The 25,471-nt window shown below is 42.2% G+C and overlaps 1 protein-coding gene across 3 annotated transcripts in view; it reads left to right on the forward strand.

Annotated features, from left to right (window-relative positions):
- The window catches only part of sema6a (sema domain, transmembrane domain (TM), and cytoplasmic domain, (semaphorin) 6A), a 103,301-nt gene that overhangs the window by 65,501 nt on the left and 12,329 nt on the right, over positions 1 to 25,471 (forward strand). The window contains exons 8-19 of one of the 3 annotated variants that reach the window (XM_086314806.1): positions 1,081 to 1,200; positions 1,698 to 1,786; positions 3,473 to 3,690; positions 5,356 to 5,487; positions 7,587 to 7,742; positions 10,229 to 10,402; positions 12,420 to 12,560; positions 12,684 to 12,761; positions 17,923 to 17,981; positions 18,901 to 18,921; positions 19,134 to 19,154; positions 22,413 to 22,592. In XM_086314806.1, the coding sequence (XP_086170932.1) occupies positions 1,081 to 1,200; positions 1,698 to 1,786; positions 3,473 to 3,690; positions 5,356 to 5,487; positions 7,587 to 7,742; positions 10,229 to 10,402; positions 12,420 to 12,560; positions 12,684 to 12,761; positions 17,923 to 17,981; positions 18,901 to 18,921; positions 19,134 to 19,154; positions 22,413 to 22,592 (1,389 nt within the window). The remainder of the gene's footprint in view (positions 1 to 1,080; positions 1,201 to 1,697; positions 1,787 to 3,472; positions 3,691 to 5,355; positions 5,488 to 7,586; positions 7,743 to 10,228; positions 10,403 to 12,419; positions 12,561 to 12,683; positions 12,762 to 17,922; positions 17,982 to 18,900; positions 18,922 to 19,133; positions 19,155 to 22,412; positions 22,593 to 25,471) is intronic. The other 2 variants (XM_086314807.1, XM_086314808.1) reach the window with 2 other exon arrangements.

Below are 25,471 nucleotides of genomic sequence, written 5' to 3' on the forward strand. Positions count from 1 at the left end.
GGGTTAAAATGAAAGAAACCCAAATTTCCATAAGGTTAAAATAGTTTATGTGATATTTCTACTCTTCATTCAATGCCATGAGGCAAAAACATTAATCCCAATTTTCTCCTATCTGCAGTTACTTAACACTGGGAACAGTTTGAGCTAGATGGGAAAGTTGAGTGTATTTGAGTGAGGGATTAGTTGCGGTTGTATTTAATATTCTTCTTAATACCCTGCGGTTTACTCTAATGGCAATACTCTGACATGTCAAAAAAGAAAGCCAATCTATGTTACATGCACTAGAGCAAGTCATTCGATTTGGCGCTACATTGCTCTTCTTATTGGAGCCTTTTGGAAACACTTTAATAGTACTGTGGTAACAGATTCATCTGTCTACGCCTTCTATTTTCTGTGATTCTCTTTGTCTCTCATTCACTTCCATTCAAAATGCTCAAGATTAACATAAGTCACACATGGATGTGACCAGAATGAGTCATCTTTCCGTCGGCGTGGTGAGATTCTTCTGGTGCAATGAACCCACGGGCTGCTAAAGACATCCAGTCCCTATACACATTTGCTGTGAAGCGATTTATGGCAGTATTGATGATCTGTCCCTGCCGGTTTAAAGTAGAGGACAAGAGTAAATGCCTAGCTTGACCAGTTAATGTGTAGCAGAGCTGCTTGGAAGAAGCTGGAAGCACTGAGTAATCAACAGGGTTCCTCTGACTGCTATCCTTTCAATTATGTAGTTTGAGTTTCCACTGTGGTTATAGCTGAGGCAGGCTGAGGTCATGCTAGCGGTGGATTGTGTTTGTGAAGAATGTGTGTGTATGTATGTGCATGTAAGCGTGCGACTTTGGCTTTCTGTGGTGCTCGAAGACTGTATGCGAGTGCAGGGCTACAGTGTTTGTGCTTTTGGAGAGTGTTTGCAAGATTGGCCAATTACAAATGTTTCTGTCTTGATTAACTTTACTCTCTTCACCTTTTTTTCTTTTCCTTTATGTCTCTCTGTGTCTTTCGCTTTTTGTCCATCCTCCTCCCTCTTCGTCTACATCTTTCCTCCTTATTGCTCTTTCTCCCTCTGTGTTCGCTCACCAGATGGCAAGCTGTACTCGGCCACCGTTACAGACTTTCTAGCGATCGATGCGGTCATCTATCGTAGCCTTGGAGACAGCCCGACTCTGCGCACTGTCAAACATGACTCCAAATGGCTGAAAGGTGAGTGGGGGACACAAACACAGTCCCTGTGGTCGGAAAGTGCCAGGCTGATTGACAAGTTAGAAAAAAAACCTAAGGTTCGGACATGCATGCTTGACCACGTGTTTGTATTTTATGATTCATGTGCAAACATGTGTTTGTCCCTCTGTGTATGAATGACGGTATGAAGAGCTGGAGCATTTATGCTACATGCTCTGTTTGATGCAGTCATGTTGCCAGCCTGCACAAGTAGTGTTGAAATTACTCTGCCTTGGGGAGAAACAAACACAAGTCCAGTCTGTCAAAACTCAATAGAGAAATCCGCCTTTTCTCGCATGTGAATTGTTTTGCTAATATGATGGATGATAGTTTGAGGCTCTCAAGGCTCGCAGTCGCTACCTTTCTGCATAATATGACAGATATTCTGGCGGTTTACTGTGAAATATGGTGTCAGAACTGTTTTGTCACAGCAAAAATGCTTCTTTGACTCATAATAGTTTTTCTTTTTCCCTTCGCAGAGCCCTACTTCGTCCAGGCAGTCAATTATGGAGACTTCATTTATTTCTTCTTTAGGGAAATTGCTATGGAGTACAATACAATGGGAAAGGTAAGCACATACACTATTGTTTTAAACTCTAATCAGAGGTGACTTCCTATTTACAGGGAGAATCAGGAAGCGCCCGAGGAAACTAACAGGATATGGGTAACGCATAACGGGAAGGAGGCTTTTAGGAGCAGTAAAGTGGACAAACCCTTTTCCAGCAACAGATAAACACTAGGCAGGAAACGGCACCTAAAATAGGTTCAAAAAGAAAATATATGGATGTCTTGAGATCCCATTTTGAAGTCTAAATATATTACTTGAATTGCACGTCCGCATCCATCCTGCATTGCTCCCATTTGGCCTACCCTCTCAGTGTTTCCCATGAGAAAAACCGCCCAAGTGTCTCTTAGAAGTGAGACAAAGTATCAGAAGAAGACGGGAAAAAAACCCAAGCTTTTCTCAGGTATTACACCATAGGGACAGAAACGTTTCTATTAATCTCTTCATTCCAGGTTTGGGCCCTGTCCTGCAAAAGTTTAATTGGACACCAGGTAGAAGAAAATACGTTATGCAAATGAATCATTCTTTTTATATTGTGCAGAATAAATGAAAGAAAACACATAAGAGAGAGTGAGAAAGACCGAGGGGACGAGATGAGAACAGAGCGGAGGTAACATAGAAATAATGGATTCACTGCCAGAAGTGACAGCCATGTGTTATTGCAGAGCATGAATACAGATCAGGCCTCTCAATCTGCCGGGTGTTTTGAAAGCAGTGTCAGTATAATTATGTATGTGGTGGTAGAACTGATGGCGCAGAGAGCAATTTAACATTTAGTGAATTGATATCTCTTTATTATTACGAAAAAGACTGGCCTACCCTGACAATGTAAACAGTCGTCTGTGCTTTATGGCAAACTGATAAATCCGCTGTGGCAAGTTGTTTGCTTTAGGTTTAATGTCGGGTTGTTACATTGTTATCTAGAAAATACAAAAGGATAAACCTTTCAGTGCACAAGTGAATTAAAAAGCCTCCACTAAGGCGTTTGTTTGGCGAAGCGATGTGTATATTTGGACCATTTATGTATATGCGTGTATTGAGTTGCGTCCAAGTCGCTCACAGATTAGCGAGTGCAGAAATGTGACCCACTGATACACTGTGTAATCTCAGTAATCTAAAATTTCACACTGAACGGGCCTGTGCAAGTTCTAGAGTCTTAGCTGGAATTGCTGCATTGCTTAATTCATATTTGTGCATGGTTCAATGGGAAAGCGGAGGGTCGTGGTGTGTTTGCAAGAGTGAGGGTGTGTGTGTGGTTGTCTGTGGGTGTGTGAGTAGGGATCTGTTTTAAATGCATGGTTGTTCCCATTCACACCATCAATTTCAGTTCAGGGCAAGATTTATAGCTGTTAAGTATAGTGTCACAACAACTAATTACAATTCTGGCTACGTGAACTTACGACAGAGTTGTAATTACAGAGCTCGGGCCTATTTGAAGCCGTATACTTTAAACTTTCTGTTGCCAGGTGCTGACTGTTTAACAGCATATCAAATGCACCACTTTTCTTCTGTCTTTAATTTGCTATAACGTGACGAAACCCTAGATTAACACATTGTGGTGTACCTACAATTTCTCCCATTCAAAAAGGCCTTATAGCAATAAGATTATCGATGTGAAATGTGTGACTGTAGAAATCTCAAGGTGAAATCTTAAGCTTCTTAAATATAACCCACGTTTGACTTCTTCAGGTGGTGTTTCCACGGGTGGCGAGGGTTTGTAAGAACGACCGAGGCGGATCGCCGCGTGTTCTGGAGAAGCAGTGGACCTCGTTTTTAAAGTCTCGCCTGAACTGCTCCATCCCTGGCGACTCCCATTTCTACTTCAACATCCTGCAGGCTGTGACCGATGTCATTCACATCAATGGGAGGGATGTAGTGATGGCAACTTTCTCCACGCCTTACAACAGGTAATGACGACAGAAGGTAAAAGTAAACAAGCAGTGAAAAGTGAGCAATAAACTGGTTTTGCTGAGGGTATTTTTTCCAGCGTTTCCCAGCATCTCAGATAAATTCACATGCACCAGCACATGAACTTTCCCTTTATTAAACCGATTATCTTTCTCAGTTTGAAAGACATTTTGAAATTCATCAACACTTTGACAGTCTGACCTTTGTTAACGTTGGTAGCGTGTGTCCCTGCCGTGCCTCTTGGCGGCGTGTAATTTCTAAACCCAGTGGGTCAACATTCACATCTTCTGTCAAAACAGTGTTGTTGCCCTTTTGACATGCAGGTGCTTAATCTTATTTTCCCTCTTATAATTCATATTCTGCACGGCTTTCATGTTCGCAGTCAGTGGGAGTTTTTATCTAAATTGAAAATTACCACAAAGCCATACAGCTTGGCTGATAGCTCACATATTGTAATTTTCCATTTTATGGCTGCTTTTTAGCAGATAAGACAATTGCTTGTGACAACGCAATTGAGCATGGTTAATGGACATTAAAACCCAATGAAGCAGTGCCTCTGAAAATTTCTATAAGCGGGAGTTTTGATCCTAGCATTAATTTTCCATTTCATAGGGGGTGAAGGGAGCACATTCAGACAGTAGGCAGCACTCAGGGTTTTGTGTCATTCGATTGTCTTGCTGAGTTGCTTCACGGCCCAGACTTTTGCTAACCGGCCAGCTAATTCTGTCTCGTTAGCAGCCCGATATAAACAGACATACGACTGTCTAACTTTTTGCACATATTCAATGCAGAGGGTAATTACTGTAATTTAGTAGCTAAGCCAAGAATTAACAGCTTTCTGACCTTGCTCTCAATAATGCTACCCTTGTGTCTGCTGTCTTCCAAATGTCTACATGATGAGTTTAACCCATGATGTAACAGCATGGAAATCCAGCAAGCTGAGAGAGAAAGAGAGGTTTCTTTCTGTAAACAGCCCTTAGTTTTTATTTCTGGACACAAAAAAAGCATAAAAAATAGAAAAGTGACTCAGTAATCTGCTATGCATTGATTTCACACAGACACAAAGAAATCAGTGGCTCCACTGCAATCATAAGATGGGTATTTTTCCCCTTAAAATGAAAAGTGATAATAAGATAATCTGTTGCCCATATTTGGCCCCAAGCGTGGACTGGTGATGAACTTTGATGCCTGGAGGCTTTCGGGGAAAGTCAGTGTTAGAGGTTACTGTACGGGAATGTGTGAACCCGTAAATCACTACATTCAATAACACATAAGTGAATGCACGAAAGCTCTGACATGGTGATCAGTAGAGAACAAAAGAAATAAATGCTTTTATTAATGAAAAAAATTGATCAAATTATGTTAAAAAATAGAGGAAAGTGTAAAGTGTCTTCTTGTATACCTAAGGGAAGTGAGGATAAACAACGCACCTCTTTTTTTTTTTTTTTAATCTGGCAGAACCTTCACAACACTCAAAACTTGACTGTATCACCCAGTGTAAACAGGAAACAGCTAAAATAAGCCATCCTCAAGGGATTTAACCCTTCTGAGAAGGGATTGTAAATCCATTTTTCTGTCTCCTGGTGATAGCAAGGTGTTTCTTTGATATGCTCAGTCAAGAGGATTGTTTATTTAGTTGTGTGTGCTTGTGTGTGCCGTCGCAGTATTCCAGGTTCGGCAGTGTGTGCCTATGACATGGCGGAGGTGGCCAACACGTTCACAGGGCGTTTCAAAGAACAGAAATCACCAGACTCCACCTGGACACCTTTTCCTGAAGAGAAGGTTCCCAAGCCAAGGTACAGCAGCAGTTAATTAACCAGCGAGCACACTTGCATACACGCAGGCACGCACAGGATTTAAGGCAGCACACACACCAGTCACAGAGTGTTTCTCTTCCTGTGTTTCTCCTCATTCCTGGCTGTCTCACACGTGCACGCACAGACAAGATATGTAACTATGCAGTCAATTCCTAACACTTGTTATACCACAATGTGATAATAATCACTTATTCTTAACTTATGTTGCCTCATATTTAGTGCATCGCTAATTTCGTCAGAAAACGCTCATGTGTCAAATTGTGTCACACGCAGCACGCACCTACTCATGTAGAGACCACCTTTTTTCACAGTTGCACTCATATCCCATTACCTCACCTTACCGCTGCCACCCACGCCTCACACGCAGCTAATTTAGCTTCAATAAACGAAGCATGACATCATTTTACAGATGGCTGGCTAATTCCACAAATGTACCAACCTGATCAATCTCCCATCTATTGCAAACTAATTAGTGCACTAACAGGATGCTGTCCTTTCCTCCAGAAAAGAGAGAGAGAGAGATTTGCAACAAAGATCTGGGCCGTGATAAATGTGTGTGTGTGTGTGTGTGTGTGTGTGTGTGTGTGTGTGTGTCCCATATGGCTGAGGACACAGTTCCTCACCATCAGAGAGCCCGTACTGTATTTTGTGCATTAATCTCCATGCATTGTGTGAATGTGCGTATCTGTGTGAGTTCACGCACTTACCTCAATTAGCATGTAATTACTTGTTTATGTTCAACAAGGTCAGACGCTTCAAAGAGCAGGTACAGCCACCATTGTTTTTGTAGTAACTGATGTGATTGATTTCATTTCCATCCCTTGGTTCTTTCAGACCTTTTATCACTGAGCAAACAGACGGAGAGTTGTAACAAAGCCACCTAGGTCTGGCTCCGCAGCAGACTGTTACTCCATGTGTTAGACACTCATACTGAATCATTTACAGATTTTCGTATTTAAGAGATGTCTGCTTTCGTTCTGCTGCCCATATGCGCCCGGACGTAAATGCAGTAACAGAAATGTTAGAATTCTAGCACAAACTATTATTCTCTTCTTTTACAGTGAAGCAGTAATACTTGTGAGAATAGCTTAACATTAGAATCAGCTGACATGTTTTCTATGGTATTCCCTAAAGTCCTGTAAGTTGATGTTTATATCTGGTGTGTTCAAGTTATTATCTTGCGCACCCGAGATAATTTGCTATAAACGACTTCAGATGCACACAGCCGCCATATAATACAGAAAATTCTGCTAATCATGTTCAGCCCACAAGGTAATTTGTTGTAAATTCACATGCGTGTCTAATGGCTTTAGATGCACACAGCTGCCATATAATGGAGATCACTTGTCTAATCAAATTTTTGTTTTGCACCAGAATGCCATACAGTGAAGTTTTTGCATGTAAACGTGGGGATTTCATTAGCACGAATGAATTTCTATTTCATACAAATCAGCAAAGGTTTCACTGCATCATTCTGTCAATAAAATTCTAATTAAATAAATTAAAAATAACTTGTGCATATATACATAGTAAGGTTTGTATATTTTTATAACAGACTATAGGGTTTGGTCTTTTCATGTCACACATTTAGTGGCCAGATGGCTAATATTTCTGGGATCTGTTGTGGATTATATGCTATGGCAGGGTATCAAAGACCAAGCAGTAAAGGGTTTTAAAGGCTCTCAGAGGTGAGATGGCTGCAAAGGGGATATGCTATCAAAAGAAGCTTCTCTTTTACAAGAAGCTCACCAACTCCCCGTAAAAGGATCAGATAGATACAATGCTTCAGTGCTTTAGCCTGAAGCCACAGAAAAGGAGACATCTTGCGCCCTCCTATGTGACCAAAAGCCTCTTGGAATGAGAGTTTAGTCATTTAAAGCAGCACTTTCATTGATTTTAAGAAAGTAGAACTTTCTTTCCTCCGTTGAAGCTCTTACCATGAAAAATGGCTCATTCCTACTGCGGTCAAAGTGGTGGTTTTTCATTTGTGCTTTTTTCCATATTCTATTCACTATTTTTTTCCCTCTGCCATTATCGCTCCTCTTCATTACCTTGCTCTTCCGCCACTCCATTTGTAGGCCTGGCAACTGTGCTGGTACTCCACCGATGGAGAGGTATAAGGTATCCAATGAGTTCCCCGATGACACACTCAACTTCATCAAGATGCATCCTCTGATGGACGAGGCCGTACCCTCCATTGCTAACAGGCCCTGGTTTCTCAAGACCATGGTTCGGTAAGTATCGCACACTCCAGAGGCCATCATCATCATCAAGGCTACAAGCCTCTTCAGCCCAGGACAATAATTACATGAAGTGCTGCTGTGAGAATCAGGCTCATTAAAAGAAAGCCTGAAGGTACTCCAGCCACTGACCTATTTTCATTGTAGTAGAGGAAACACCTATCTATACTAGCTTTCTCTCTGAGTGACAGCGTGGTGATGTCATGAAGACAACGCAAACAGTTTGAATCCTTAGTGATGCTTATCTTCATGCTGAAACGTGTCATTTACACGAGAACAATGAGTTCAGCTCTTTGTCAGTTGTTTAAAATCCTCTTGGGAGATTTCACAGGGAAAAAACAAAAGAAACCAGATTTTTTTTTTTTTGTTCAGTGGTGACTTTTCCTTTGAGTTTCTGTAGTTGAGCCAATTTCTCAAAAGCCAGTGCACTGTGGCTGATGCCGTTTGATCATAAAGGTCTGTCTGGCTTTTACTTGCACTACACACAGACATTTCAGCCTCTGGGGGGAATGCGACAGCACACCGCCATCCCATCGGCAGGGCAAAAGTAGCTGACAGAGCATTTGGTAAAAAGTAAAAGATCTAGTTTTTCATTTGGACTTGGATATGGATTACAGCTGCTCAAGATTTAAAGTTGGGCTTGCCAGATCCTTGACAGGCCTCAGTGGTGGTAATATCACTTTAAAGATAGCTACATAAAGAATTCTTCATACGTTTTACAAGTTATTTGCATCATATCACATCTTGCTGCTCCTTTGCCGAGGTCTGACCTACATACTGCAGTGGCTTAGTCAGAATATGAACAGCTTTCATCAAGGTTATCCCTACAACTCTGTGTTCATTAGTGTGCTTTATCACAAGAATACATTATGAGTGACACGCTTTTTTTTCTTTATCTTTACATAATCAGCAATCAGACGATTTGATTTGATTTGAAATGTCATCACAGCGAGCACAGCGAGCTTGTAGGGAAGTCAGAGGCGGTTCTTGAAAGTATTATGTAGGCCCAAAAAGCAGCATGAAAGCATATGCGGTGGAAGAGGAGTGAGGCTTCTTATGATATCTGTCAGGGTTTCAATGTGGAATACTGTTCTTCAGCTGAAGTCAATTGGAAATGAAATCGGTAATAGGATTTGATCCTTGTTACACCCCAGAGGGGACACCTCAATACACAGAAAGAAGTTCAAATTTGAAAAATCTTTTCCATCTTGAGACCGCTTGAGACTTGCTGTGCAGTGGCACAGACCTCAGCTGTCTGGGCACAATGAATCACCAAGACGGGTGAGACAGTGAAGAATCCCCTTCTTGTGATTTTTATTATCATGAGTAGGAAAGACAGTGAACGTCTTATTCTTTGAGATTGTATTATTTAACTGGGATCAGCCTAATTGAAATGGTTATTGGAGCATCTGTTATGAATGAATAGATCAAAATCAAATTAAATCTTCAGACCGGTAGTAATGTTGACTAGATAAAGCTGGAGGCACAGAGCATTTCAAAGGATATACTGTATAAAGAAAACAAAAACAGTGAATGGGATAAGAGGATGTGGCTTTGTTTATTATTTTTTTAATGGGCTCATGGTGTAAAACTGTACTCGAGTAGGGTTAAGTTTAGTCTCATTACCCCCAAATAAATATGATCTGATGACAAACTTTTTCACCTAGACAGTATCTAGTAAACATTAACGAGGACAAAACAAACTTCCAAGATTTCTGAATACACTCTCATCTTTAGATCACATATACTTCAATTAAAAATAATTGGTGATTATTGGTGTTCACATAGGCAGCATGCCTTTGTGATTACTTAAACAGTATCTTAGTTAGATATTTGCATCAGTCGGTAAGAGTAAGCAGCCTCAGGAGGTATTTCTAAAACCCGTTCACCCACAAGGATAACAGGGCGCCGGTCCAGATCTCACTGACTGGCAGGTGTCTAATTTTCCAACCTTAAAGTGTTTGGTATGCTTCTGAGTTTTATGCACATCCAACTGGTGCTAAGCCAAACTGTGCGATCAGCAGCTGTCAATTAGAAATTGAAAGTAGAGCTTGTTATCTTTTGCTTGAGCAACTTCTTTGCAGTGTTTTTACTTGAGGAACCACCTGACAGGCCCTATGGCAATCTGATTGTGAGCTTGTAATCAAATGACAATCAGTTAGTGAGATTAATGCGCGCCCACTGCTGTTCTTTAGTCTATTTTAGACCTCTGACATGCGTGGTGGAAGGTACGTTAATTGATTGGCTGATTAGGTAATTATTATCTGGAAAATGACATCCTCCTGTTTTTTTTATTCTATTTTGTTCTTTGGCTAACTTTTTCCAGTGGCCCAGATGTGGAAGAAAAAGTTGAAAACAGTTGCATTAGGTCCCTGCTGTTGGTGTTGCTTTTCTAGTGAGCAAACATTTTCCTCTGCTTGCAGGCTAACAGACTAATTAATTGACTGATTGGTTATTTTTACCTGCTGCTCCTTTTTCAGGTATCGTCTGACGCGCATTGTGGTGGACAATGAGGCAGGGCCGTATAAAAACCACACAGTAGTATTTCTGGGGTCTGAGAAAGGCATCATCCTCAAATTCTTGGCCAAGATGAACAACGGCTTCCTCAACGAGAGCCTGTTTCTTGAGGAGCTCAGTGTCTACAACCCTGACAAGTATGTAAAACCGAGCATACGTGTATATGCAATGGACAGAAATAGAGAAACACATGGATACAGTTGCTATAAACACAGAAAGTACAGTTATTGCATGCGTGTGTGCTCTGTAGAGAGTGAATGTGTTTAATTTTGCTTGTTTCCACCATCTATCGGCTCAGCCAACCCACCAACCCACCAGCTCCATCACTACCAGTCCGTTCCCCTGACCCAAGCTATGTTGCGAAGCCAGCCAACCAGATGGCTACTCTATCATTTAAAAGAGTTTTATCAGGTTACACTCTGCCCAGCCACAGCTACTAAATTAAAGACATAGACCCTAAGGCTCTGGATAACGTAGCACTGTGATTCGCAACCACAGCAGAGCTAAAACCTTGGCTGATTAAAGGAAGCACACGCATAGAAACTCACACTGAGGTCTGTGTGTGTCTCAGAGCCAGCCTGGGATCTCTCGCTAATACATTACACATCTGTTGGTGCATGTATGGATGTAAGTCTGTTTGTGTGTGTGTCTGAGTGTGTGTGTTCATGAACTTGGTACAGAGGGTCGAGCTGGGTATTGTTGTACATCTGAAGTAAAAGTTAATAAGGAAAAATCAGCCACAGTTTCACTCTGCCAAAACAAATATTTGGTTGAGAGGTAATGGATGGAAGCATAAACACAGGAGGGAGAGAGAAGAGTGGTAAAGACCAGAGGGAAGAGATGGGAAGACTAGAGGCTTGTGTTAGGAAGCAGAGAAGAATACGGGAAGGAGACGGAAGGCTTGATGGGAGGGCTTTCAAGGCTCCTACTGTTGATTATCCAACATGCTGCGACCATGTGATGGGCCATATGTCCGGGATGCAGGGCAGGCCCTTGCTTCTACTTCTTCACTTCTACTTGCTGTGTCTCCTTTTGCCTTCTCCCAGTATCGCGTCCCTTTGTTTCCCTTCTCTCCTGTTCTGTGTCTCTCTGGCTGGGACCGAGCATTCGTGGGCTGATGGCCATCTGGCTTTAGCCGCATACGGCGTGTGACTTTGCCTGCCTGCTTCCCTGCCTGGCCGGCCGGATCAGTGTAGGCCTGATTGCTGTGCATTACCCGGTGTAGATGAACTGTAAGCCCCAATTTAGAGCGTTAATACAGGACCAAAGCTCTGCGAAGGAAAGATTAAATCCCAGGAGTTGGATGGTAGAATAGACAGAGGAACAGAGGGAGCGAGAGAGAAGGGATAGAGTGATGCTTGACACGCCCCAGAGGGATTACAGTGCACTCCTATGGGGCTGTTGAGACAAAGAAGACTAGCTGAGATAGAGGAATGTTGGAGTTGGGGGGCTTTGAGTTAGTGTTAGAGGATTCTCCAGTTAAGTGCAGTGTTATTGCTGACTGCTCACAGTGCCCATCTGTCTGTTTATCTGTTGTATCTGTATCACCCTTTTCTTTATCTCTCTTTATCTCCCGCTCTGTTTGTGACCTCATGTTCCCAAGTCCAGCATTATCTCTGTCCTCCCTGACCTCACAGTTTGTCTCTCTGCCACATCCTAATCTTCCCCTTTCTTTCATTAAATAAGCTAAATCTCATTTTACGATGCCCAACTTTTCTCTACTCTGTCTTTAAACTACCATATAGTTAAGGGCGATATACCCTAGATCAGCTTTGCTAATGTTCCTCATTTATCTTATGCTGGCCCTTTAGTTCATTCCATGAAATGAAACAAAGAGTTTTAGCTGCTCCGAGTCTGCTCCTTAAACCAACTTTTTCTGCTTGCCTACCCCTTGCAAACAGGAGAGTTAAAGAGCAGGTAATTTCTTGCGATCACAGTCAGAACTGTGCTTGATAAGACCTGATTACAGATATCCACTCTCTTTGGCACCATGTGGATCCAAGACCCAATGAAACTGTGAAATTTATTTGAAATTGTGCCTGTATTTTTTGAGCATTTGAGCACCATTTTAACAGCATCTACTGAAAAGCACAATAAATCAGCTGAAAAAGAAAATACAAAGTAATCAGTTTTTGTCTTCTTTTCCTCCTCTAGGTGCAGCATAGATGGAGTAGAAGATAAGCGCATCGTAGGTATACAGATAGACAGCAAGAGTCACGCTCTGTGGGTCGCCTTCACCTCCTGTGTGGTTAAAGTGCCGCTCTCTCGGTGTGAAAGGCACGGGCGGTGCAAGAAGTAAGTTTGCTACTCTATTAAATCATCATTCCTACTCAAGTGGTTGAGCTATGTGCATTCCTTCTGAAAGAAGAAAACAGTATGTGCAGAATGGGCCTAATGGTGTGTGCAATTCTTCTCCAGGTCCTGTATAGCCTCCAGAGACCCATATTGTGGTTGGGTCCCAGAAGGAGCCTGCAGACAGGTGGTTGGCAACACTAAGTAAGTAATAAAGACAATCGAAGTCAAAGGAGCTGCATGCTTTGGGTATTTGGCTTAGAGCTGGGCGATAGAACGATAACGATATGTATCGCGATATAACTTTTACTCGATAGAGAAATTAAGCTATCGCGATAGACCTCGCAGCTCTTGTCCTCTTAAAAAAAAAAAAAAAAAAAAAAAAGTCAGCCGATCCAAATTCAGTAGCGCAGAGCCGAACCAATCACAGCCGCAGCGTCACGTCGCGTGACTTGTTACGTACAGCACAAGTGCCAAGCCGCACGTGTGTTTGTTTGGGAAGCAGCCAGCGGGTAATGGAGCCAGCGCGTAATGGAGGAAATGAGTCTGCCGACTAGAAAAATCAACCGAGCGTGACCGAAGAGAAAACAGATGATGGTTCCAACGCCGGAGAGATTGTCGAACGGAAGAGCCATAGAAGTTCCGTAGTGTGAAGGTATTTCGGCTATTTCAAGTCTGACAAAAACAGAGTAGCGTGCACTGTAAATTGTGCCGAAAGCAAGTCTGGAAATACAATAAACTGGTGCATGCGTCACACTGTGCGCCACGTTATTGTTTCGGTGAAATGAATTTCTACAATACTGTTACTGTTAATTCTACTCTCTGCAGTGTTTAAATGCTTACATATACACACAGTTACTGTCCCTCCACACATACGACTCGGTTCTGCTTCTGTGCCCCAGCTTTGTTTACTTTTTCCCACCGAGGCTTCTAGACTTCTGATTGGCCAACATTTCTGCACGGTTAGGAATCTAGCGCCACCTGCTGCTTTGGCATGTTCATAGCAGCGTTTTCCTTCATTTCTGCTTTTATGTGTGGACGGGATTATTTTTTAAAACGTAAACGGAAAATCTCCGTTTTCAAAAATACCCGTGTGGACGTAGCCTCAGTCTCTGACTGGAAGCGCTAATTTGTCATTCGGCTTTTGTCAGACTAAAGTAACTGTTAAAACTGTTTGAAAAGCTAAGCTATACAACAAGGAGAGATTGAGAATTTCCTTTTAGTTCTCAGTTTATTTGATATTGACAAAAGTTAGTCAGTTTTGTCTGTTCTTCTGTAAAACAAACTAAGATTTATTTTTAGAATTAATACTTTGTTTCTAAGTGGAATTGACAATTTAGTCTGTTTCATTTGTTCTCTTTTGAAACTTAAACGCTTTAGCGGCTGCCTTTTGTGTAGTTTGCAATATTTGCCTTTATTTATCTGAAAAAGTCTCATGTTCCTTAAGTACATCTACCCTGTTGAACTTATTATGGGAAATAAATATTTAAATAAAAACAAGCTGCTGATTATTTCACATTTTACTTGTGAGCAACGGCACATTTAAATCTTACAAATATAGTTATTTGGCTTATATCGTGATAGATATCGTTATCGCCTGAAATGAAAAAAAAACATATCGTGATATGAAAAAATCTCATATCGCCCAGCTCTAATTTTGGCTCCATGAAAATGTATTAAATTGCATTCAATAACTTAGTTGTATACGTTAGTAAGCTGGTTAATATGCTCTGTGGAAATTTAGCACTTTTTTGTTAGCTTTCTGCTGCTCTTCCTTTACCTCCAACTGGAGTTGAGGCTCATGGGTATTGTAGTATTTAGATGCACGTACTATGCCCACAACATCATCTCATAATACATTTATCTCTAACAGTGTATTTTTTCATTTAAACTGTTACTGTGGACTGCTTTGGAATTGGCTGAATCGAACTAGTAAAACAGCATTTCGCCTTTTTGTCATACCTGGTGCCAGTCCCTCTCCCTGCTTGTCATATCTGTGATCTTTCTAATTTTATGGTTTGTAACTGCAATTTCCTTCAGCTGAAGGGGCTATTGGAAGGATGAATGGAAGGAAAGTGTTGTTTGCAGCGGGCTCGGGGTTTGGTACGCAGCGCTCGGGAAAGCTGGATGGTCGCAGTAACTATAATTTGTGGCTGTAGTCATGACACAGAACCACTTATTGCTTTCTGAACAAACAGCATATGGAGTTTTGTGGTGGGAAAAAACATTTTGCAGATGAAGTCATAACAAAAGGCGCGGTGCTCCACTGGCTATTTGACGATGAATGAATTTGATCCCCCTGCTGCAAAATGATTGGTCTGGCATGCCAATACACCAAAGGCACACGTTCCCGCTTGCACACACAAAACTTAGGGGAAAAACCCCCACACACTCACACACGCAAGCACACTGCCCATCCTATTATTACTCTGCAAAGCCAAAGCAGTGGACTGTTCTGATTGAGTTAGGAGGGCAGATGACCTCGCTCCTTTACTGTACAATATTTTTAAGTGAGAGAGGGACGGGATTAGATCTGATAGGAACTGCAGGTCTGTGGTGAGCCATTCAAAACATTTGCCAGGCTGGACAGAAGGATGGATAAAATAAGGGAGGGGAGAGTCGGTGACATTTTGTTGTTTGCTTACACAAATGGATCCCTGCAGAGAAGACAATTTCATTCTGCTTTTCTTACTTTCCGTTCTCCTCATTAAAATTAAAAAACAAAACCCTGCTTTCTTGACTGCCTACCTAATCAGCTACGCGTTACTTGCGTATATCCATCCATGTCTGTGTTTCTATTTTTACCCGTCTTTCTTTTTCTATCTTTCCTCTGACATATTCTTTCTCTCTTGTAACCCTCCCCTCCTTTCTTCTTCCATCTGGCCCTGATGCTAGTGTGCCAGCTTTCCCATGTGAAGTTATGCCTCTTATACCCGCTGCCTATAAACAGCTTGCACTCTGGTTTCCTGCAATATGGCCCCTAGTTGCCCAGTGTTCATACATTTAATTGCATATGATCCTGGATGGTACTAATTTTGTAAACAAAAAACCCAGTTATGTTGTTATGAGCATCGACCATTGTCTAAAACACTGCAGTGAGTTTTCTCTGGATTAAACTGAGTGAATGTGCTCTTGTGAGCCCCCTGATCCTTTGTAAATCAAAGCCATGAATCAAAATGAATGGGTGACGTTGAGGGAACATTATGCTTACTCTCTTTACACTGTACACCCAGTATATGAAATCCCTGGCCGCCCATTCACTTCTGATATGAATAATTAATGCTATTATGCCTGACCTGCATTTTCGGCAAGCAGTTCTCTGTGCAACCACATATCTCACATAATAATCACGCCCGATGCGAGGTAATATAAAATGGAGGGCTTGGCTGCCTCCAGTTATGTACAATGTTGCTTGAATCTGATTTAAATATGCATTATGTAGTTTCGGTGGGATCTTAACCCCAAGCTGAACCATCTGTAATGTCACACTTGAACAGACTGCACTTCTGTTGCTATAATGCAGCCGCCATGGGACGTGAACCCGTTAACTAAAGGTTCGCACTTTGGTTCATTCACTTTTATATGTGCCAAGAAAAGCCCAGACACTGCATCTGTATTGCATGTCTGCTCATTACTAATTCGCCCTCCTTGGTGCTATTATAAGTCTGAATTGGAAACCATGACGCACCTGTGTTTTGCAGGCCAAATAATATTTTGTGATAGGGTGGGACGAGGTAATGATGTTGTTGAGGAAAATCCAGCAGATTCCTAGAGTGCCTGGACTGTATTTGTGCTTAGACAGGTTCAAATGTGCAACTCTGCATCCGCTTTGTGATTATGACTGTGGATGATAAGCAAATCTGATAAGCTGATTAACTGTACCCCCAGATATGAAGAGAGGATACTGCTATTGTGTAGTGGTTGTTGTTGTTGTTCTGCTTGAAACTGAAGGTGGAAATTAGCAATCAAATCTGTAAAATTAACCCTCTCCTTTCAAATTAAGGGTCTGTTAAACTGGGGGGAAAAAAAAAAGAATAGTAAATTAATTTGTGACTATATTTCAAAACATATGATCTGAGTATCAAATAACAGGGCTCCAACTGTCCGTTCTTCCTAAATGTGCTGCTTTTTTCACATATTTTCGACTCGGATCAGGCCACAAAGGTTGGCTGATGCTGTTTTAGAAAATAATTCTTTATTCTGTAATTGCGACCAGCGGAGGGTGAAGAAGGTGGGAGGCGGGTGGACAAGCAGGAGGAGGTGGAGCAGCAGCAGAGGATGGGTGGGGAGTGGGGGTAGGCTAAGGAGGACTGTGAAGAGCTGTCATGCGTGATCGTGATCCTGCTTGACGGTTGGTCCGCTCTGTTTCACAGATCTTCTTACTGTCTGCTCGGTGGTCTTTCGGGGAGAAAACAGGTCTTGGTGCAGATTGCATCAGAAAATCACATCTCTAAACTCTCTCCCTCTGTGTCATATGATGGCCCTCAAGCACGGTTACCCCTCACTGCTCTGGTCTTGGCCCATGTGATTGTAACTACACACTCATCTCCTCTAAAGCGAGTTGAGTCACACACTGCATTCTGTAATAGAAGACAAGACTGTGCAAAGTGAAGTTCTGGTGAAAGCAGTAAATTGGGAAATACACCCTTATGCTTTCTTTCTAAGAGTACGGTGAGATTAAAACTTCTGTCGCAGCTATATGATGATTATGAAGCTGGAGCAAGCTTATCTTAACCGGAAGTGCTGTTTCCAAAATAGCATGCTTTCACGTTAATAATAAAGCTCACTTTATATTTCAAATATATTCCATATCAATTGATATTAAGTCTTTCATCAAACAACATATATGCTGGTAATGACTGAGCAATAGGCTATTTCTCCATGTTTTTCCACATATGTTATTGCACTAAGTTGGGTTAGCTAGCTTCACATTCACCTTCTAGATGAAGAAATCAGTCACATCTAGCTCCCAGCAAGGAAGCAATTAGGGATACAAATTGTTGAACAGTTTTTTTTAAGCTTTAGAGCATGAGATAATAGTTTTCATTGCAATCGCATAAAAGAAAATCTGTTTTTATCAACACTACTGGCAATACGTCTTGTGCCAGCTATGGATTTACTAACCTGCTTGCATTCTTCATAGCCACTGATTTTAGGTCTCCGGGGCACCTGCTAGGTGTTCTTTGATTCTGATCCAGCAAAGGGCTTTCTGCAGCTCACACTGTGTGTTAGCATAGAATATGCTGCGATTGGTGGTGTTTTTTGTAGTTGCTTTCCTATAGCTTTGTTACTTTGTTAGGTGTGGCGAGCCTGCATGGCCTGGCCTGTTTTCCACTGCTGACCATGATGTCTCTGTTCCCTGCAGATCAGCCTTTGAGCAGGACGTGGAGCATGGCAACACAGATGGCCTGGGTGACTGCCAAAGTAAGCAGGCCCTCTTCACTCTTATCTTTCCTCCTTCACTCTGTACCCCCACCAGCACCACCAACACAACCACCCCCACCACCATTCCTCTCTTCTTTGTTAACTCCATCTCCCTCTTCTCTCGGCTCTCCGTGTGCTTCTTTGCTGCCGTTACCTTTTTCCCATCCGCCTGTTCCACCCTCACAATCCTCTCTTTCACCCACTTCCATCCATCTGTCCTTTCGGCCCTCAGCCTCCTCTGTTGTTTTCCCGCTGCTTTTTGGTCCCCCCGGTCAATAGAGCGCTGTGTCCTATTGCCGAAAGACTGAGGTTCCTTCTTGCAAATCACTTCGAAAACACAACACAAACATTCAGAGAAACACAGGGAAGGGATTTCGCTTGTGAGCAGTCACAGGGTTCATTTTGAAACACAAAACAAGAAGGGGCTCTCAACCGAGTCAGGCCAAAAAGTCTCGAAAAGGCCTCTTTTACTCTACAACAGTGAATGGCGCATATACAGAGACAGTATTTCTTATCTTTTCATGTCCAAAATAACAGCTTGGTTTCTCCAACGGGAAACCTTGTTGATATTCTAGTGAGCAGCTCAGTTTGTGAAAGAAACTTCAAAACAATTTGATATTAAATCATTCATTTTGGTTCATCTCATCTCAATTTCAACTGTTTACTGAGAGTAAATAAAGGCTATGCATTTTCCCTCTGGTTTCATTAGTATGTTTAGTCAAGGGAACCCATAGTGTTGGACTTTCATTAGCTTTAGAAGCTATATAGATCACCACTGATTAAGGCTGGGAGAATATCGAGCAGCCAGTCGATTTTAAATTACTTTAAAAGTCATGGCTTTTGATCATGTTAAAGCATAAGCTCCCTTTACTGCAAGCAATAACAGGTTTCTCCCTCGTTTCTTTTCTTTTTCTTCCAGATACATTTGTGGCCCTGAATGGTAAGTACCCAACATGTCCTGCACAGGCAATCCAATAAAAGACAGGAGCTGCATTTCATCTCCTTTTAGTCTTTAACTTCAGCCACACCTTTTCGTCTAGTCAGTCAATCATCCCCTCTCAAGGAAATGAAAACTCCTCCCACATGTATAAAGAAGGGTTATTAATGACTCAAGGTTTTAACTGAATTGATTTCACTCCTTCTTTTTGATAGACGTCCCTTCCAGTTACGAAGGTAATGAAACATTAAAGTACACTCGGTCACTTTCATTGCTCATATTATTTCTCCCCGTGCTCCTCGCAGTGTTTAGAATAAAGGTCGCAGTGATAGAAATCAGAATTAAAGGTCTTTAATGCTGATTGTGATTCTATTAGTTCTCTTTTCCCCCTCCTTGTTCCCAGTGCCCAATCGCCTTATCCCCATGTGCAACAGCATCGATTATCCCTGACCTTTGCTTTGCTAATTGGATAGATCTAGTTGTTAGTGGTTAAAGGCCTTGGTGGTAAAGAAATACTTCAGCATGCACATTAAACAGGATATGTGCTGACAGAGAGAGAGAGAGCGAGAAATAAAACCGGCCTGTTTCGAGTCTGGAAATATGTTCCCGCTAACTGCACAGACTCTTTGCACAGTTTGAGATGCTTAATTCAAAAGGGCTAATGTAAACATGCACAGACATACATGCACACTGTTCTACGGCTGGCTTCCTTTCCTAGCAGATATGTTTACTCTCTTAATCCCACAACACAATATTACGATTACACTTCACTGCCGCCGATTGATACCATTTTCCTCACTGAAGTCTCTTTAAGGAATGATAAACAGATGTGATTAGCCTGCAGTAAAGTCCTTTTTATCCATATCACCCACACCTTCGCGCACATCCACCTTATTTTTATCTAATCGGAGGAGGCATTAGTTTTGTTTTTAGTGAATCTCTTTCTCTCTCACACACATACCTCGCAGCTGCCAGATCAAAACAGCCAGATCCATACAGAATGACAAGAATAGATATTTTGAAGCCGTACCAGAAAGCCCAGCACTTTCTCTCGCTAACCCTCCTGTGGCTGTACCCCCACTGTGAATCTCCCTCCTTTTGGAAATCCAGGGTCATGGAAAAAGCATCTGTGTTGGTGTACACCCCTGTAGCGCTGAATATGCTCCCACAGGCTGGGCTGTGTGTTTTCAGGCACACACTTAAACACACCTAGTTTACAACACCCTCCCCCCAAACAAAGTCTCAGCCCTTCCATCTATCTGTCAGTGGTTGATATGGATTTGAAGATAAATAAATGCCCTTTCTCTATTCTCCTCTCTCCTACTCCAGACTAGACTTCCTTGCCTCTCTTTTAATCTGTAGAGAGAGAGATGTGCATCCGTCGGCAGTTTAGGCCCCTTTTTTTCTCCCCTGATCCGTGGAGGAGCTCTGAGGCTCCGAGCTCTCTCTATGTGTGTCATCTGCCTAAATTGCACTTCCCCTGGCGGTGGGGGAATGAATTATAAAATAGGCCTGTCACACTAATCTCTCAGCCTTGGGCCAATAGTTAAATAAATCATTTTAATGATTGCCACGCCACACAGAAGAGGAGGAGGCTCTAGGTGGTGTTGTGTAGGTGCCTGTTGTGCGTACTCTACCAGCAGCATCAACCTTAGCCTTTTGAAATGCCTCCCCACCTTCAAACACACGCCTAAACACATATTGAAAAGGAACACACATGCGCATGCACACACACACGCACATTGCTGTCACCTCCTTCACGCAGATAGCGTGTCAAAATGGTAACTGGGGGCTGAGCTCCACAAGAGGCTGTTGATAAAAGTGTTGTCACTCTGCATCTAGGGATGATCAAAAAACAAAAAACACGCGGCTCATTACATTAAACACAATGTATAGCTTCTTCAGAATTGTGTAGGGTGGCTTAACTGTAAGCATGTGGGATGGTAATGTGATTAGCATGGTTCAAAAATAAACTCTTCAGCAAAGCTTATGTACAGATTTTGCCTATGAAACAAAATGAGAAAACTTAAGACTGACAGAGACAGGCAAGCACAGACTGTATGAGTTATATGCAAAGCTGGACACAGAAGAGGGGGGTATGATCCATCCTCCACAAACGAAAGAGTACTGTGTTGCAGTAGCACTGCATTTATTTCCTCTGAGATACAGCTGGTGTATTTTGTTCAGTGTTAATGGGTACATTTACATGGAGCCTGATATTCTGCTTATAATCAGTTTAAAAGCCCAAATAGAATAAAAGTGCTCCACAAAAATCACCTCAGTTAAAATAAACGGTGGGATTCAATGAGTTTCCGAGGGGTATAAGAAGCATCTGATCAGTAGGAAAACTGTACCAGGTAAACAGTTTATCAGATACTTTCAGGCTGCATTTTATTCTGAGCGTGCCCTCTGTGTTGACTCAGATGCACGGGGACATACGCAACATTGGTTTCCAAAGATGGCAGCTTTCCAAGCCAAACTTCTCGTCTGCAGATGGTTTGGTTTTAATACAAACTCAAAGATAATTAAAGAATTAAGAGCAATGCAAAAACAGCAGCTTCTCCACCGCGCAGAGGATAGACATGTGTTTGTTTCAGAAACTGATAAAACACCTGCCAAAGAGTTTGACATTTTTATGCATGCCACACTTTTTCAGTTAAGTGTATTGAAGTATGTAAACACTATGTCATAACGATATTATATCCTATCTAAGCAGTGAAGACAAGATGAAAATAATTTGCATTCTGTGCAGTTACTTAACGTATTGTCTGAAAAAACCCTAATTATTAAATTGCATGTTTTTCTTTTGCACACTATTACATTCAGTAACTAAAAGCAGTGAATCTTAACGGTCTGGAACTAGAGCTGCAAAATATTTAGGATTTTGGCTTGAAAATGATTTAAAAAATGGTTGCAGAATGAATATTAATTTTCTTTCGGCTTCTGTTTAATACAGACTGCAATTTTGAGTTGGAGAAGACATCGGTGCACATCGAAATGAATTAAACATTGCTGCAGAGATGATTGGAAAGCCAGATTTAAAGTTAGCTTGAGAAAAGGAGCAGGATGAACATGAGCAGAGTTAGAACGACTTTAGCTGGAGAAAAGTTACAGGCAGACTTCTTGACAGGAGCGATGGAAAAGAAATTTTGTCTCTTGTCCTTCATATCAAAGGCAGGCACCCTACGGTGATTGTAGAGAAATACAATTGTACTCTTTTCAACTGTGACGGGCCCAACAGTGTCAGTCAGAACAGGAGGTGGGAGAATGATAAAGATATAGAGACTCTGAGAATGACAGACGACTAGAAACACACACACATTCACTAATGAGTTGCCTAGGGTCACACTTTGTTGCCTTACACAGCCCAGCAAGTGTGTGTTAGTGTGTGTGTGTGTGTGTGTGTGTGTGTAAGCACCCCTGCTGTGCTTTCATGCACTGAATCTGTTCCCTGACTGCCACGAGAGTCAGTTAACCTGTGTTGTGTCCGGCAGGCCACCATCACCACCGTCACCACCACACCCTCTCCCTTCCCACCTCGGCCCTGCCTGAGGCCGCGGATGGCCCCCTGGGCCGGGGCCGCATGGTGGAGCGGAAGGACCCCCCCATGAGTTCAGACAAAGGGGAGGACCCCTACATGGCCGTACCCTCTCAGACTCAGCCAGAAGCCAATGGTAAGCCTTGGAACATCACAATAGCAGTCAGTTTGGTCCATTGTCACCTGTGGCAAGGGAGAGGGAAGGGAGGGATAAAGGGGAAGGGAAGGGTTTGCGTAATTGAGATTTACGGCCGCCTAGCTGCTTCCAGCTGACGAAGTGTAGAGATGGCGGATCGCTTTCTCTCTAGGGGACAAATCGCTTCACATTGTGCACATAAACCCCCCACTGAAACATATGCGCACACATTTACATTTGTAGGTACATGCACATAGACATTCGGTGGTCATAAGGTAGCATATAGGCTATGTACACACCAACCTTCATGCACACACCACTCTGTAGGATGGATTTATTGTCCGTGGATTGTAATGCCCCACAGGAGATGTAATATCCAGACCATTACACTCTGAAAAGGAAGATGGCGATGTATTTATTTCCTCGGGAAGATGGCCCAGTCCCCAGCTCTGTCATGCTTTGCGACACGGTGACATGACATTGAACGCCCTTTTCTCCTGTGTTAACAACCTGCCTAATGCTGTACCGCCTCAAGGACGGCTCACTGGATAAATGAGTCAGAGTGAAAAGGGAGGAAGGGGAGGAGACGAGAGGGACAACCCACATCGTAGATGGAAAGAAAAAAAGGTCACTGCGGTGCTGCCAATCCAGCCTGCTCTTTACTGTCACAGACAAAGCTTAGAAGCCATTACAGCAACATGCAACATGTTTCTGCTAGTTTGTGCGGTCCATGCTAACACAGGCATTACCCCGAAACATTAATTGAAATGACATTAATATTTTCATTCTGACTGTGGCCTGAAAGATGCAGTAGCATACTCTCTACAAACATACTAAATGTAAAGAAAGACAGAAAGATCAGCTAACGAGCTGAGTCTAAAATGTCTCCTTACTGAAGTCAGTGTTTAAAAAAAACATGCATGCCTCTTTCAGTTACCCAGGGCATAAATGCAGTTTCAACCTAAGAAAGAACATACAGAATACTTTCTCATTCACAGGCTTGGAAGAGACTTTGAAGATGCTGAAGTGTTGACAAGTGAGATTGACGGGTTGATTTTACCTGCGCTGAATAAATACATTTCAAAAGAGTTTAAAAATACATGACGGTATGACTCAAATGCAGTGTCTTCACAAGAGAACCATAAACTGGGGCTAGCTAAAGTCACTAGTGCACATTTTAAATGTCTCTTGTCTATGGGATAAAGTGAGGAGGCACAGCAGTGATTGAAGCACGTCAGCTGGAAGCAGTTAAGCACCACTTGGTAGATCCAAGCACAATGGTGGCAGAGACTTCAGACAGCATGCCTACAACCAGCATCACAACATGCTGTCGCTCCCCTTGTTGCCTTTGCCTGAGCAGGTGTAACCCGACGAGGAATGGCAAGAAATGCTGAGAATCAAACGTAACGAGAGCCAAAGCTGTCTTACGGTAATAGCTTTTTCCAAGAATAACATTCTGATTTCGGGAGATTTGTGGGTAACTCCGTGCTCAGGTAACTGCAAGACGACTTCATATTTCAATACAATGCTTCCTGCTGTTGTTGTTTTTTTCTTTCTGTATGGTCATTTTTATTATTATTCTTATTATTATCATTTTATGAGACACTTTTGCAGCTTGTGTCACTATTTATCTGTGCAATTTTAGCTCTACAGTCTTTTCTTTTCCCTTCGTTATGAAAGTCGGCTCTGATGATATTTTCTTTCTTATTTTACTGATTTGCGTGGTTTCTTGCGAGCAGTTCTTGATATTTTGCATGGCTTGATCTCACACTACGTCTTTTTTTGCTATTTATATATTTGCCTTTCTTCCTGTGTTGATTGCTTTGATGGTATTAAGCACAGTTTTGCCTCCATACAGCTTAATGCTTTCAGCATGGCAAATTGAGCACCACAATCAAGAGTACTCATTTCCCGCTCCACCCATCCTTCCTCCTGTTCCTTCCTGTCTCCCTCAGTATGATTGGCTTCAGGTGTCAACTGTACTGTGAAAACTTAGCAAACTGCATGTATGAGAGTGAAAACCCAAACATGAATAAGCTATATTAGAAAAAGAAAGCAAAGAAGTCATTTTATCGGCATTTTAATTGCAAAGCAACACATCCACGCAGCCTATTTTGCAGAAGAAATCGGGGATAAACATTTAACCGATCAATCTCAAGTTTATGCTTGAGTGAAAATGTATTAGCTCATATCCAAAGTCTTTTGCGAGCTTATTTGTGATTTAAAACAAATTACAATTACGTCCCTAACTTTTTCATTTGCAGTTGAGACATTGTGGAATCTTATCTGCTAATGAATATTACAGTGCTGCCAATATGTATTAGTCCAGCACCACCAGAGTAATTAGAAATGCTGCAAAGTGATGAGTATTTGCACGCGAATGATATTCAGCACCCAACAGCATCACTATCTGCCATTCCAGTGGGGCCATCACAGTAGTCAGGTGGCTGCTTGTGTTTCACAGTACATTTGAGCTCAGGGTCTGTTTGTGTGTCTGGGCATCATCTGTTATATTTTCTTCTACTTCTGTCATTCCACCATACACTCGTCGTCTGTCCTCCCGTCGCTCATCCAAACCCCAAAACCACCACCAGCTCTGCCTTTTCCACCATCTGCTGCCATTGTGATCAGTCTCCCTTCCACAGGACCTCTCATCTGACTGGGATGGCATGTTCCAAGGCTATACCTTACCTTAGCGCAAATTAATTCCTGAACCAATTTATGGAGAAACCTTCCTCAAATGTCCCCCCACCCTCTCTTCCTCCACCATCTCTGTATCTCTTCCTCTTCAGTTTCTCCCCTTGCAGTCTGCCTCTTCTCCAACTGTAGTCATATCTCTTCCCCCGTCTGCAGGAATGAATCCTTGCTCTGCTCCCCAC

The sequence above is a fragment of the Aulonocara sp. 'chitande type north' Nkhata Bay genome, linkage group LG12, assembly GCF_057382095.1.
Source record: "Aulonocara sp. 'chitande type north' Nkhata Bay isolate Kocher_YH1m ecotype deep benthic linkage group LG12, A_spYH_male_GT1.1, whole genome shotgun sequence".
Lineage (NCBI taxonomy): Eukaryota > Metazoa > Chordata > Actinopteri > Cichliformes > Cichlidae > Aulonocara > Aulonocara sp. 'chitande type north' Nkhata Bay.